Source organism: Papio anubis, chromosome 18 (genome assembly GCF_008728515.1).
Source record: "Papio anubis isolate 15944 chromosome 18, Panubis1.0, whole genome shotgun sequence".
NCBI lineage: Eukaryota > Metazoa > Chordata > Mammalia > Primates > Cercopithecidae > Papio > Papio anubis.
The window spans coordinates 41,319,732-41,333,800 of record NC_044993.1 but is presented as its reverse complement, the minus strand read 5'-3'; the positions used below and the strand labels follow the sequence as shown (position 1 = coordinate 41,333,800).

The 14,069-nt window shown below is 43.8% G+C and overlaps 1 protein-coding gene across 4 annotated transcripts in view; it reads right to left on the bottom strand.

Annotated features, from left to right (window-relative positions):
* Nucleotides 1-546: 546 nt before the first annotated feature.
* N4BP1 (NEDD4 binding protein 1) overlaps nucleotides 547-14,069 on the bottom strand; it is a 70,455-nt gene continuing 56,932 nt past the window's right edge. For 3 of the 4 annotated variants that reach the window (XM_003916850.4, XM_021931933.2, XM_031658264.1), the window contains exons 3-7: nucleotides 11,921-12,051; nucleotides 9,769-9,865; nucleotides 6,361-6,468; nucleotides 4,510-4,617; nucleotides 547-1,312 (exon numbers count right to left, since the gene is read on the bottom strand). In XM_003916850.4, the coding sequence (XP_003916899.1) occupies nucleotides 955-1,312; nucleotides 4,510-4,617; nucleotides 6,361-6,468; nucleotides 9,769-9,865; nucleotides 11,921-12,051 (802 nt within the window). In that variant the 3' untranslated portion in view covers nucleotides 547-954. The other variant, XM_021931934.2, reaches the window with a different exon arrangement.

Genomic DNA, 14,069 nt, shown 5'->3' with positions numbered 1-14,069 from the left:
AAAGCTGTACAAACTCCACATCGGGGCGTCTTCTGCAGTTGCGGACACAAGATGGCCAGTGACCAGGCTCTTTATTAAACTTCCTCACGACCCGCTATGGTGTTCAGAAGCTAAGAAGTGACTTCCAGAGCCAGGCCAGGTGTGTGGAGGCCTTAGCCTGTGAGCGTGTCAAGCCCTGGCTGGGGAGCCTGCTGCCTGCCCAGCCACTCCTCAGCTGTGGCTGTGGTTATGGGTATGGCCGGACGGCGTGCACACTGGGCCGTCCCCTTTTACGCAGGGTGGAAGGGGAAGGGTGGGACTCCACGGGCTCCACAATATCTTCTAGCCCTGGTATCCTGTGAGTCTAACTTCGCCCTGGTCATTCACCACGGCTAGGCACCAAGTGCCATCTAGTGGCACCGCGGGTCCACTTTCACAATGCTCCAACCAAAGACTCTGCAGGACAAACCAACTCTTACCCACTCTAACTCCGGGGGTGAGGGCAGAGGAGGCTGGAAGGGTGAGCACACTTCATGGTAGTGACGGGACATATTCATCTCAAGAAAATATACTTTAAGAGGTCTTGCTTTCCTTAAGAAAGCAGCTCTTTTATTTATTTATTTATTTATTTATAAAGGCTAACCATATCCATTTGTCAATATTTTCGGCTTTAAGGAAAATAGTTTAAAAAACATAAAAAGGTAAATACACTCAAGAGTAACTGCTATTAAACAGTTCTGAACAGGCAGAAAATGTAGACTTTCCTTTAACAGAAAATGTTAAATCTGTAATAGCAGCATAATTTATATATAGAAAAAAGCTGGTTTTGAAAACCCAGATTTATACACAAAACATTTTTTTTTCTATACAACTGCGTTTACACTGGGAAATAAGTTTCTTCACATTCCCATCAGGTACAGGTGTGAGCTTGAGTTTGATCAGCCAGCCCTGAGCGCAAGCTTCTCAGCACAATCTTCAATCCAACACCATGGCAGAGAGCGCGTTTAGATCTTTCATGTATGGGTGGGCCACCAAGATCTGGTCTATTTTCAGTCTTTGCTCTGAGTCAGGGAAGATCTTCAGAAGGGCTTCCCTCAGCTCGTTGGTTTCTGCAGAAGATCGCTGAGCTGGCATGGGCAGGTTCTGCTGGAGATTGGGGAGGGTTGGCAGCAGTGGGAAGTGGGGCTGCTGAGGGAGCCAGTGACTTGAAGGGGCTCCCTGAATCCGGGTCGGAGGCTGGTGGCTGGTGCTGGCTGCCTGGGTGCCAGGGACTCTGAAGCTGGGGTCAAACATGCCCACATTTGGCAGGGCACTGAGTAGGGGCTGCATATCTCTGTGAATGGAAGCAAGTCCTGGTGAGTTGGGTTATAAGTAAATAAAAAATCACGGAGATATTTTAGAAGGTAGCTGCGGCAGGCCTTGAGGCTCAGGATGCCACTCCGTGGCTTCCAAAGGCAGGATGCAAGACTGAGGTGGAGGTGGTGACAGTAGCTGCCCACAGAGGAGCCTGCGGGGATTCCACTGACGCCATCTCAAGGTGTGACAGGGAATGAGTGCACTCTGTGAGGGAGCACCACCCTCCCAGGTCTTCTGCTGTGAGGACTGACCCCATCCAGCTGTTTGGCTCTAACCAGGGTACCCTTGGGAGCTTTCAAAAGGTTTAACAGGATCTTACTCTTCTCAAGATTTTGATTTTGTGCAGGACCCTGGTTAACAGAAATTAGAAGAGACTCCTTTTGGGGAGAGTGGCAGTCCCCACCGACCCAGTCTAGATGAGGTGTGGGTGGGTGCCCACACTTGTATGCACATGGGTGTGTACGAGTATGTGTGTACAGGGAGGGCATCTGTATCACTCAAAAGCCTCCCACTGGACTCGACCTGCAGGTGAGAAATGAGGCTAGCTGAAGTTTCCCCAACTTTAAAAGCTCAACTTCAACAGCCCCTCTGTGATGGAAGTGATTCCCAACTTCTTAACCAATTTGTGAGCAGCTCTACAAAAAGCCACCAGGTGAGAGTGAAAAGGCAGGCAGACAGACCCGGTACCAGGTTGCTCAAGGAGTGGGAGGAAGCAGAGGACTCTCCTTCTGGTAACTGTGACCCACAGACGTGACTGATGCTCACACACGGGCCTTGGGCCTGAAGCCCAGCAGGGGATTTCCAAAGTTCAGATGTGGGGAAGGAAAACGAGATGGACTGATGAGCGTACCAGGTGTGGAAAATGGCTGCCATTCTCTTCATGTGGGTAGAGAAGCGTGGCGTTTGGCAATTAAGTCCTCATCTGTGTCATAAAACCCAAAGGCTCAAAAGAGAAATGATTCACAAGACCAGGGAGCTGAAATTGTAGTGGTCTCCTAGGTAGAACAGACCACCATGTAAAAAAAAAACCCATCACCACCTACCACTGAATCCAAACCTACAACTCCCAATGGTTCCTGTTACAAATGGAAAAGATCGGCTGGGAAGTGTGACTGCCTAAAAATGCTGAGAGAGCTGTGTGTCTTCCTCTCAGCTTAGACCCCCTCATCACACCCCCATGCAAATACCAGCTGGGAATGCACAGAAGTGCAGTCTGGTTTAGTTTTTAAAAAGAGTAAACATCAGTCATGGGGTCCTATGATCTGCCTGTTAGGTTCACAGGCATCTTTGGTTAATGTCTGTTACCTAAGAATTCTGAAAACAGAAAGAACCACTAACAAGGTGTCCTAAAAACAAAACAAACCCAAACTACAAAAAAGAAAACCTAAACTACCAAATCATTTTCAGATAAATATGGAATACTGGCTTTTCCATTCAGTGAAGGTAGAAAGTAATGGTCAGTTCCCCCAGGCAGTGATTCCTGAGCAGTAAGTAATTAATATAAGCATAACATGTTCAAAGCAAATGACTTTAGAAAATGAATGTAAAAAGACACTCACACATACAAAATGAGCCCATTAGGCACTCATGGTTCAGAGGGAGAGCTCTCACACATACATGATGAACCTAAGTAGTGTTCGCCAGTAAGTGACCACCAGCTTGGAAAAACAGCTTTGTTTTTTGTTTGTTTGCTTGTTTTTGAGATAGAGTCTTGCTCTGTAATCCAGGCTGGAGTACAGTGGCGTGATCTCGGCTCACTGCAACCTCCGCCTCCTGGGTTCAAGTGATTCTCCTGCCTCAGCCTCCCGAGTAGCTGGGATTACAGGCACGCACCACCACACCCAGCTAGTTTTTGTATTTTTAGTAAAGCCATGGTTTCACCATATTAGCCAGGATGGTCTTGAACTCCTGACCTGAAGTGATCTACCTGCCTTGGCCTCACAAAGTGATGGGATTACAGGCATGAGCCACAACACCCGGCCCCGGCTGTCTTTTTAAACCCACAAAAAGGCTGGACGAGGTGGCTCACGCCTGTAATCCCATCACTTTAGGAGGCTGAGGTGAGTGGATCACCTGAGGTCAGGAGTTTGAGACCAGCCTGGCTAACATGGCGAAACCCCGTTTCTGCTAAAAATACAAAAAATTGGCCGGGCGCGGTGGCTCAAGCCTGTAATCCCAGCACTTTGGGAGGCCGAGACGGGCGGATCACGAGGTCAGGAGATCGAGACCATCCTGGCTGACACGGTGAAACCCCGTCTCTACTAAAAAAATACAAAAAAAAAACTAGCCGGGCGAGGTGGCGGGCGCCTGTAGTCCCAGCTACTCGGGAGGCTGAGGCAGGAGAATGGCGTGAACCCGGGAGGCGGAGCTTGCAGTGAGCTGAGATCCGGCCACTGCACTCCAGCCTGGGCGACAGAGCGAGACTCCGTCTCAAAAAAAAAAAAAAAAAAAAAATACAAAAAATTAGCCAGGCGTGGTGGTGTGCACCTGTAATCTCAGCTACTCGGGAGGCTGAGGCAGAATTACTTGAACCTGGGAGGCGTAGGTTGCAATGAGCCAAGATCGCGCCATTGCACTCCAGCCTAGCAGTGAAATTCCATCTCAAAAAAAAAAAAAAAAATCAATAAAAATAAACCCACAAAAAAAGTTTGGCCTCTGTCTTTTCCTAGGATGAAAACTGAAAGGACTACAGTTGAAAATCTGGGATGCTTGCTACATTAGCTTCCACATATATGAAACCAGCACTAAATTTAAGGCTTAAAAAAAAAATTTTGGCCAGGTATGGTGGCTCATGCCTATAATCCCAACACTTTTAGAGGCTGAGGAAGGCGGATTCTTTGAGCTCAGGAGTTTCAGACCAGCTTGGACAACATGGTAAGACCCTGTCTCTACTAAAAATACAAAAAAAGAGCTGCGCGTGGTGATACGCGCCTGTGGTCCCAGATACTCGCGAGGCTAAGGTGGGAGGATTGCTGAAGCCTGGCGGGGCAAAGGTTGCAGTGAGCCGAAATCATGCCACTGCGTTCCAGCCTGGGTGACAGAGCAAGACCTTATCTCAAAATAATAATAATAATTTTTAAATGCCATTTTTAGTTGATAAAGACAGCACTTGCACTAAAGCACAAAGAGTTGAAACTGACGTTTTAATATAAGACAATCTGAAAAAGGAAATACCTAAGACAGACTTCCTTCTGAAGAAACTCCTCTAATCGAGGTCCACTTCTTCCCAGAGGATCATCAGGAACCATAAATATGTCCCCCACGAACGTGTACTGCAGCAGCCTACAACACAGAACACCATGAGGCTGAGAAACAGGGTCCTCACTGCCCAGGGCCTACATAAGGATCCCAAAGCAGCCACCCGATGCCAAAGCAACGGTCAGGTCAGCCTACAAATCCTAAGACTGCTCAACTGCCTAAAAGCGGGGAAAACAACCAAGTCAAACCCTTTTAATGTCTGTTTTGGACATAAATACAATAGAGTCAGAACATTTTATCAGCCGGCCCTCAAATTTCTCATCAAGACTTGCAGATTTGTACTGGGCTTAGGAAGCCGCTTCTTCTTCTAATATAACTTTCAATATAACTTTGAAAAATAAGATTTAAAGACTGTCAGCTTAGGACACAAATGCTGAAGGAAGGTTTAATTTTTTGAATAAAACTGGTAATAAATGTGTCCATAAGCAAACCCACTGAAAAGAATATTTTTAAAAAGGAAAACGATATATGAATAAAGGAAATCTGAGGTCTTTAGACCACTATTTACCATATCGGGAAAAACAGAAAATAAAATAATCTTAAAAGTCCAAGTGCCTGTGCTTGTTGTCCAGGTCTCCTTTCTGCCTTGTTTTTGTGAATGCTGAAAGCAACAGCTTGGCTGGAGAACACCAGTCTTGACTGCATTTAAACCCTCCATGCATACATGGATGAGTGTCAGTAAATACTGACAATGAGCCCAGGCAGAGGTCCAACAGAAACATGCCCTACAAGATTAGTGGCTCATTAACTGTGCCCAGAAGGTCAAAGACTGATTCTCATTCTCGGTTCAGCTATCAACAACAGCTTTTTAACAGCACAGGTGTCAAAATGCATACAGTAATTAACTCTCACCTGGGCTTTCGTAACAGACTCTTTTTCTAAAATCTTCTAATAATTTAGGAAAATATAAATACCAGGCAAGGTACAAGTGTGAAACCCCAACAGGGATAAATACTAGTTATCCTAGCTATATTGCGAGTTTTACTTAGCGTGAGGTATGTTCACTTTATGTTTTAAGATTTCTGGCCTATGTGACTTATCCCTGGCACTATCACAGCCCCTTGCTTTCTATTTTAAATAACTGGTCAGGTGATAGTTGTTAACAAAAAGTCCTAGCAGCCAGTGCCCACTCATCTTAGGGCATTTTTCAGCAGTGGACACCTTCATAGTTTTATTACAAATGAAAAACAGCAGTGAATGCTAAACTCTTGACGTAACTTTGTTTTATTTTGGATATCTAAAGATGTTTTCAATATAGATGATTAAACTGACCGTAAAAACCTCCAGAAAAGCATCAGATATTAAAAAGTGGAAATACTCTCTCCAGACCATGAAGAAGTGAAAGCCCAGTCAGCACACATTGCTTTTGGGCCTTTCCTCTTGCTGGAATCCCAGCTGCCATGAAGTTCACCCTTTCACTTCACAGCTGAGTAAACTAGGAAGCCGTTTGTGCTCCATCACACTTAACTGTGCCTCCTGCTGCGTGCAGGAAAACTCTGATGCCCTAGAAGGCCGTAGTGAGAGCAGAGCATGTCCACACTCATCACTGCCAGCTCTGCTGCTCTGCGCCGGGCCCCTGCTTACCTGGAGGGGCCAGTCACCTATGAAGTGGGAGTACAGCACAGTCTTATGATACTTTGGTCCCTTATATTGCCTTCTGTGGGGCCAAGGAATATAGAAAACAAAACAAACAAAATGCACACAGAAACAATTAAAAACAAAACAAAACAAAACTTTTCTGACCAAAGACAAAGAAGAAAATATTACCTTTTTGTAATAATTTCTCTCCAAGAGACTGACTCATTCACAAATTCTCTGAAATTATCATTTGTCACAATTATACCACCAGTTTTGTCCGCTAAGTGTAGTAGAAACCTATGGTAATATAAAGAGTTTAAAATGAGCAACAGGCATCCTTGGCTCAGAGAAGCCATGTTATAAGAAAATAAGAGAAGGGTTCCTCTTCAAAGGAAAACCATCAAAGAATTTAACCAAGGCTAGGCCACAGAAAAGTTTAGCCCCTATCAACTGAAGATCAATCAGAATGGTGAATATCTCTAAAATTATTAGTGTGATTATAAAATAGATTGTCTTTCATACAATTTCTTTTGTTAAGTGATCTAAACTATAATTTATTCAAAAGTTGTATTATCAGTAAACAGTGTTAATAAGAATACATGAATACCAGAGCAGAGAATGAGAGCTGACAACCCTGTGAAATCATTATTCAGATTTAAGTTACTGAGCAACAGTATTCTGGTTCTAAGATTAGCTGCTTAGTACAATCAGCCTTACAATTCTCTTTTCTTTTTAAAAATTCGTTAAGTTCAAGCCCAGTGTGGTGGCTCATGCTTATAATCCCAACACTTTGGGAGGTTGAGGTGGGCAGATCATTCAAGCCCAGGAGTTTGAGACCAGTCTGGGCAACATGGTGAAACCCCGTCTCTACAAAAAAATACAAAAAAATTAGCCAGGTGTTCCCTGTAGTCCCAGCTACTCAGGAGGCTGAGGTGGAGGATCATCTGGGCCCAAGCAGGTGGAGGTTGCAGTGAGCCAAGATTGTGCCACTACGCTCCAGCCTGGGCAACAAAACGAGAGTGTTTCCCAAAAAAAAAAAAAAAAAAATTCACAGGTTCACACTGCTCTGATTTAAAAAGAGGTATCTAGAATTGCCATTTTGTTTAGACTAAGTTATAGATTCACTCAAATGGAAGATATGACAGGATACCTGGTGATAAAAAAGGGAAAGGATGAAGCAGTAAAGAAGACTTCCATTTCATTGCTGATTATTCATGCTCAGACCCTCTTAATAAGAAATCTGTGAGGATAATGTGAATTTTATCTCATAAGTTAGGGTGACCACATTTGTCTAAGGATATGTAGACCAAGATAATAAAAAATAAATTAAGGGACTCATTGGAATTAAAGGTACAGACAACTGCTTTTACTAGCAGTGATGAGTACCTAACGGGGATTTTAAAAACCTCATTAGTTTCAGAGATCTTAGAAAACCTTGGAAATTAAATATGATTTAGTTCTTTGGCTTTATTAAATAACATTTTACAAATGACTTCTAACTGGCATGAGTTGTAAGTGGTAATGTTTGCCACTAACAAAAACAGGCAGTAAGGCTTCTGAGTTCATGAATGAGAACATATATACATGTCCTCTGAAAACCCAAAGAGCCATATCAGCCAAACAAGAGCTTAGTCTGCATACTTGTGTGTGTGTTCCAACCCTGCTGGTGTGAGAATGAAGCTGCTGTGTTAGAGGACCTGAGCCCTGCAGGGTCCCTGCCTGTGTCACAGGGCTGGGCAGGAAGTGTCCTTCCATTCCACCTTCTAGTACTTCTCACCTATCCCCCAGGCACCCACATATGGTATCCTCTTTCGGCTCTTCCATGCCACCTGATTCTCACCCATCAGATCTGGTCTTGCATACCAGCCTGGTGCAGGGCAAGGGACTGTCAATGAGAAGGCCCTTCTGGTGAATGAATATATGTCTGCTGTGGTCCCAAGCCCCTCATCCCTCTCCCCAGGCCCTCTTTTCATCTCTTACACATTTGACTATCATTCACTAGCTTGGGTCACAAGCTAAACACTATCTTCAACGGAGTGGTGTTTTGGTGGAACACAGGCAAAAACACCAGGGGTGCTGTCAGTGCTATAAGCCAGATGAAAATAAACAGGGCAAATGCAGGAGAGAAAAGAATAAACAGCTACCACTAGGTTCCCAAATACTAGTAGACATGCTACTAATTTCATACCATGAGGAGGATTTTAAAAACTGGTCCTATTTCCATTGGTTAAGTTTGGAACCTTCTCTTACTCAACCACAGCAAAACTCTCTTCTGTTACTTATGCACATGTCTTCTCAAAATTCTTGAGGGCAGGAGGTGGATCCTCAAAATTCTTGAGGGCAGGAGGTGCATCTGAATCATGTATGTCCCCAGAACCTACCTCAGTGTATCAGATTTGGTTAGTGCTCAATAAAGTTTTTAGAAAAAATTTAAAAAGGGCCAGGCGCAGTGGCTCATGCCTATAATCCCAGCACTTTGGGAGGCCGAGATGGGTGGATCATCTGACGTCAGGAGTTTGAGACCAGCCTTACCAACATAGTGAAACCCTATCCTTACTAAAAAAAACAAAAATTAGCCAGGCATGGTGGTGCATGCCTGTAATCCCAGCTACTTGGGAGGCTGAGGCAGGAGAATGGCCTGAACCTGGGAGGTGGAGGTTGCAATGAGCTGAGATTGTGCCATTGCACACCAGCCTGGGTGACACAGTAAAACTCTATCTCAAAAACAAAACAAAATATTTAAAAGGCACAGATGAAATCTTGGTGACTTGGTGACTCAGATGCACTAGTACCTGCTGCCTGAGTTATATGCCAAGCTAAGAAATGCAGGCTTATGGGCTGGGTGTGGTGGCTCACACCTGTAATCCCAGCACTTTGGGAGGCCAAGGTGGGCAGATCACCTGAGGTTCAGGAGTTCAAGACCACCCTGGCCAACGTGGAAAAACCCTGTCTCACTGCAACCTGCTAAACTAAAAATATAAACATTAGCTGGGCATGGTGGTACATGCCTGTAATCCCAGCTACTTGGGAAGCTGAGGCAGGAGAATCGCTTGAACCCAGGAGGCAGAGGTTGCAATGAGCTGAGATTGTGCCACCGCACTCCAGCCTGCACGACAGAGTGAGACTCCATCTCAAGAAAAAAAAAAAAAAGAAATGCAGCTTACTCCTATCACAGTAGGGTCAGTTGAGACACTTCTATGACGTAGAAGAAACCCTGAGGACCCAGGCATTATGATAATAGGCTAAGTCACTGATCAAAAGTAGACTGGGAGGAGTTACTATTTGAAACCATTTTCAAGCCTGCCACACTAAGACAAGACAAATATTACTTTAAGCACCTACCAACCAGAGACTACAATATCTGCTTTTACTTACAGAGTTTCAGCCATGTTTTACTAAAACACAAAAACAGTTTCTTTTGTGATGTTTCTAAAAACTATGTAGCAAATATCATTGAGCATATCACCTTAATGACCACAAATATTAAACCCCCCGCATCAAGCAGGTCCTCTAAAAGTGTGGACCTGTTCAGCAGAGCAGGTGGCTGGCTCCTCACCACCCCACTCCAACCGTAGGAAGGAGAATGGCCTTTCATACCTGTCATCATGAGAAGCAATTCTTTCTCCAAAGACCATCCGGGCAGGAGTTAAAGATAATATTCCGAGCTCCTGGAGCTGGGTTAAGAAGTGCTGTTCTGTTCGTGGAATAAGTTGAATACACATTCAGAAAAGGGCTATCTTCCCAAATGTATCAAGAAATGAAAGTACACGCAAATGTTTCACTTGGAGAGCTGTAGAAAACCTTTTTTCTACTGACTCAATTTTACTAACTCACTAGGAGGGAAAAAAAAAAACAAAACAAGCAAGACCCATACTAAGGCAAAAACAACATATGAACTAACTTCAGTTATTTTTTAAACATAAAAAGATTAAACTCATTTGCTTCTTAAGAATAGTAGGCCAGGCACGGTGGCTCACACCTGTAATTCCAACACTTTGGGAGGCTGAGGCAGGTGGATTACTTGAGCTCAGGAGTTCGAGACCAGACTGGCCAACATGATGAAACCCCATCTCTACTAAAAATATAAAATTAGCCAGGCATGGTGGCATGTGCCTGTAATCCCAGTTACTCAGGGGGCTGAGGCAGGAGAATCGCTTGAACCTGGGAGGCAGATGTTGCAGTGAGCCGAGACTGCACTGCTGCACTCCAGCCTGGGTATTTAATGAAGCCTACCATCAAAAACTCTTTCAGAGCTATACTACAAGAAATGGAGGACAAAGAGAGGGATGATAAGAGACCCTGAGAGAGACTAGGGCAGATCTAGGGATAGGAGGGACAAATGGTTCTACCCCAATCCCAAGAAAGATCCTTATGCCAAGAGTCTGTTGAAGCCTCCTCCTATTGGCCTCCTATCCAACTTCTCAAAGGTGTCCATACAAATATTTGCCGGTTTTCATGGGGGATGGGTGGTGACAGTGGAGAATGGAGGGTCAAAGCTACATTTCAGAAAACCAGTAATGGGCAGAAAGCAGCTAAAAACTCAGGGTCTGAGGTTTCCACACCTGCATTCCCTACAATGGTACTCACCACTGACTTAAGCAATGCAGAGCATGTAAGCATTAAGAGACTCCTTTGGCAGGGTGTGGTGGCTCATGCCTGTAATCCCAGCACTTTGGGAGGCCGAGGTGGGTGGATCACAAGGTCAGCAGTTCAAGACCAGCCTGGCCAATATGATGAAACCCCATCTCTACTAAAAATACAAAAATTAGCTGGGCGTGGTGGTGCGTGCCTATAGTCCCAGCTACTTGGGAGGCTGAAGCAGAAGAATCGCTTGAACCCAAGAGGTGCAGGTTGCAGTGAGCCGAGATCATGCCACTGCACTCCAGCCTAGGTGACAGAGCGAGACTCCATCTCAGGAAAAAAAAAAAAAAGAGAGAGAGAGACTCCTTCAGGGACCCAATTGCAAAAATAACAAAATGAGTAGATCTGCTTCATTCCTTATGTACCCTCTGTTAAGATGAATATACTCTTCAAAATGGGGGAAGTTGGGAATACTTGGGAACTGTGTGGTTTGACCATTTCTGCCCCACTAAGTGACTAAATTTCACTTCCTGTTTAATGTGCTGGGCAAGTCCTGTACTCACTCACCCTCCCTCCCCACAATCTACTTTATTTTTCCAGGCACCCTGATGTGTTAAGTTGCCTGACACAGCCCTTTCACCTATCTTCCTATCATGACCTATGACACAAACAACCTGAAGTTTCTCTGGAACATTTCATGATTCATAGTAAGTTCAAATCTTTCGTGTGTGGCCTGCAGGTCAGCCAGAGTACTTTATGGTTAACAGAAATGATTTATATTAAGCCATTAAATAGACTGTTAAAAAGACATAACTTGAAGGGGCCAAATTTATGAAGTGACTTCAAAAATACTATCTAAACAGTCAGAAACCCAGCCTAATAAAAAGATATTTTTTAGAAAGTAAAAAGAAAACATGTGATATATAATGAACTCTTAACATAACTTCCTGTATAAATAACTATGTTAACTTTCCATCCTACCCCCTAGTATTTCTGATGCTGTGGTACTCTCTTCAATTGATGTTTTGCTAGGTGTGGTAGATTTACAATTTTATTTTTAAAGCTGCTGCCCATGGCACACAGCTCTATTCTAAACAGCATGTGTTGCAATTATAAGCTGACTCATTAAACATTTCACTAGAAATCTGAAAAAATCAGTTTGCCTCACCTGTGACATTAGGATCACGCCTTGTTCTCCACTGAGGGACAAATACAGTGATGTTTCTGTTGCCAAGCTTCCAAAAATATTCAACCGCAATTGCAATTCCGCGACAAGAAAAGAACTTTTTCAGACCATGGCTAGAAATAAGAGTAAAGAAAATAAATAAAATTTATTTCTGTTTAAAGCACAGTTTCACCATGAAAAGTTAACATACACATACAACAAACAATAACAAAGTTTCCTTTAATACTCTTACATTTTTAGCATTTAGTTCATAAAGTTAGGATGGAACTTTAGGGACAGAACTCTTAATAGTGTCTTAGGATTTTTCTCACATTTTGTTAATCTAACTGGGTGTGTTGTTGTGATAGAAGGCAGTGAGCTCCATGGTAATACTTGTTCCCTGTGACAGAAGAAAGGGACAAAGATGTGACACAGTCATAACCCCTGCAACCTCCAAAGATGCTGCTGTGTCCTGTCCCAGGAAGGCCCCACTCTCTTCAGGGAATTGGCTATATTTACTCAGTTTACAGTTTACGAGAAACATGTCGAGGGCAAGACTCAAATGAAATTTATGGAGGGGCTGTGAAAGGCTATTTTAAGAAAGCAGAAAACAGGGAAAAAAGGTAAAAATAAATAAATAAATAAAAAACAACAATGAACAGTAGAGAACACAGGTCAAAACACTTTTTCTGTTAAGAGCCACACAGTCTCTGTCATACCACCCAACCCTGTGTGTGAAAACAGTCACAGACAGCTGTAAATGTGTGTGGCTGTGTTCCACATTTACAAAAACAGGTGGCGGGCCTGATTTGGCCCATAGTTTACAATCCTGAGTATAGAGGATTAAAAAATGCCAACCCCTCCATCCATAACACATTTCAACGGAAAGGAAGAAAGTACTTAAAATTTACGCTCCAGCAGTTAATTAAAAGTGGAGATAAAAAAGTTAAAAGTTTAAAATTCTGCAGGTGGTAATGTGTCTACTCATGGGTATTACAAAGAAAAAAAGGCTAAAATCTTAAACAGTGATGCTGTAATTGATGAAATTAGCATAATCTATGTTCACTGCTTCAATGGTCACTTAGATTCCAGCGACAATACTCCTTGCATCTTCAGTCCTGTCTTCTCTCCACGTCTAATGCTGCATGCCAAAATTGCTTTGTAGAGAAATACTTCACTTGCAAGTCCTGCCATGATGGGCATATGTGTCCCGAGTTAAACCCTGGCTCTCCTAATTCCAACCTACCCTGAAAATTCCAGTGAAACCAACTTTTAAATGCAGCCCGAGGCCTTTGATTCTGCTCAGGGCCTTCAAAGGCACTGTCCTACACTAATCCTGCCTGGCTTCCAGGACCCCTCCTCGTCTGACTCGTCAGAAAGGATCTGGCCAAGTGACCCTCCCACTACCATGCAACAACCCTCTTGGTTTTGACCAGGTCTTGCCATCTCACCCCTCCTGGTCTCTGAGCCTTTCCTTGTGTTGCTTTCTATATGTGCGATGCTCTTGCACCTTTCCTTGCTCCTTCTTCAAATGCCCTCAGGACTGAATGCGCTGAATTCTGGCCCCTCTTCTTCTATGAAGCTATTTCTAGACACAGGGCCTCTCTCAGCCTCCTCCCTCTTCTGAGTTCCAATCCTGTATGGTGCACCAGAATCACAGAGATAGAATGGCATTTAGATGCCTGTTAGAAAAAGGAGTCACTAGGGAAGGAGCAGCCTGCCTGGGTTGCACAGCCAGGGGGATGAGCTGGATTAGACTCTGGCTTCCTCACACCTGCCCTTTCCACGACCCCACCTGCATGTGCGTTCCTTGAGAGCAGGAAGAGGCTGGACACTTCACGAACATCTAATGCTCTGTGAGATTCAGAAGAGCTACTCACAGACTCCTCTTTTTAAAGGCTATTTCTTTTTCAGTGAACCACAAATATTTCAGAGGCTCTTATCCCAGAAAATATATGTAAATAAACAAACCCACTCTTGATAATTCAGGAGTGCTTTGTTTATCTAAAGGCATTCAAATATGACAAGAAGGTAGCAAAGTGACATTTTTAACTAGAAAAAAGACTGGGGGTGGTTCTTTAGAGGGGGCCTTTTTTAATCTTTCAAAAATAATAAATCATCCATCACTCTAATTGCTTAACAGCAGGGACAT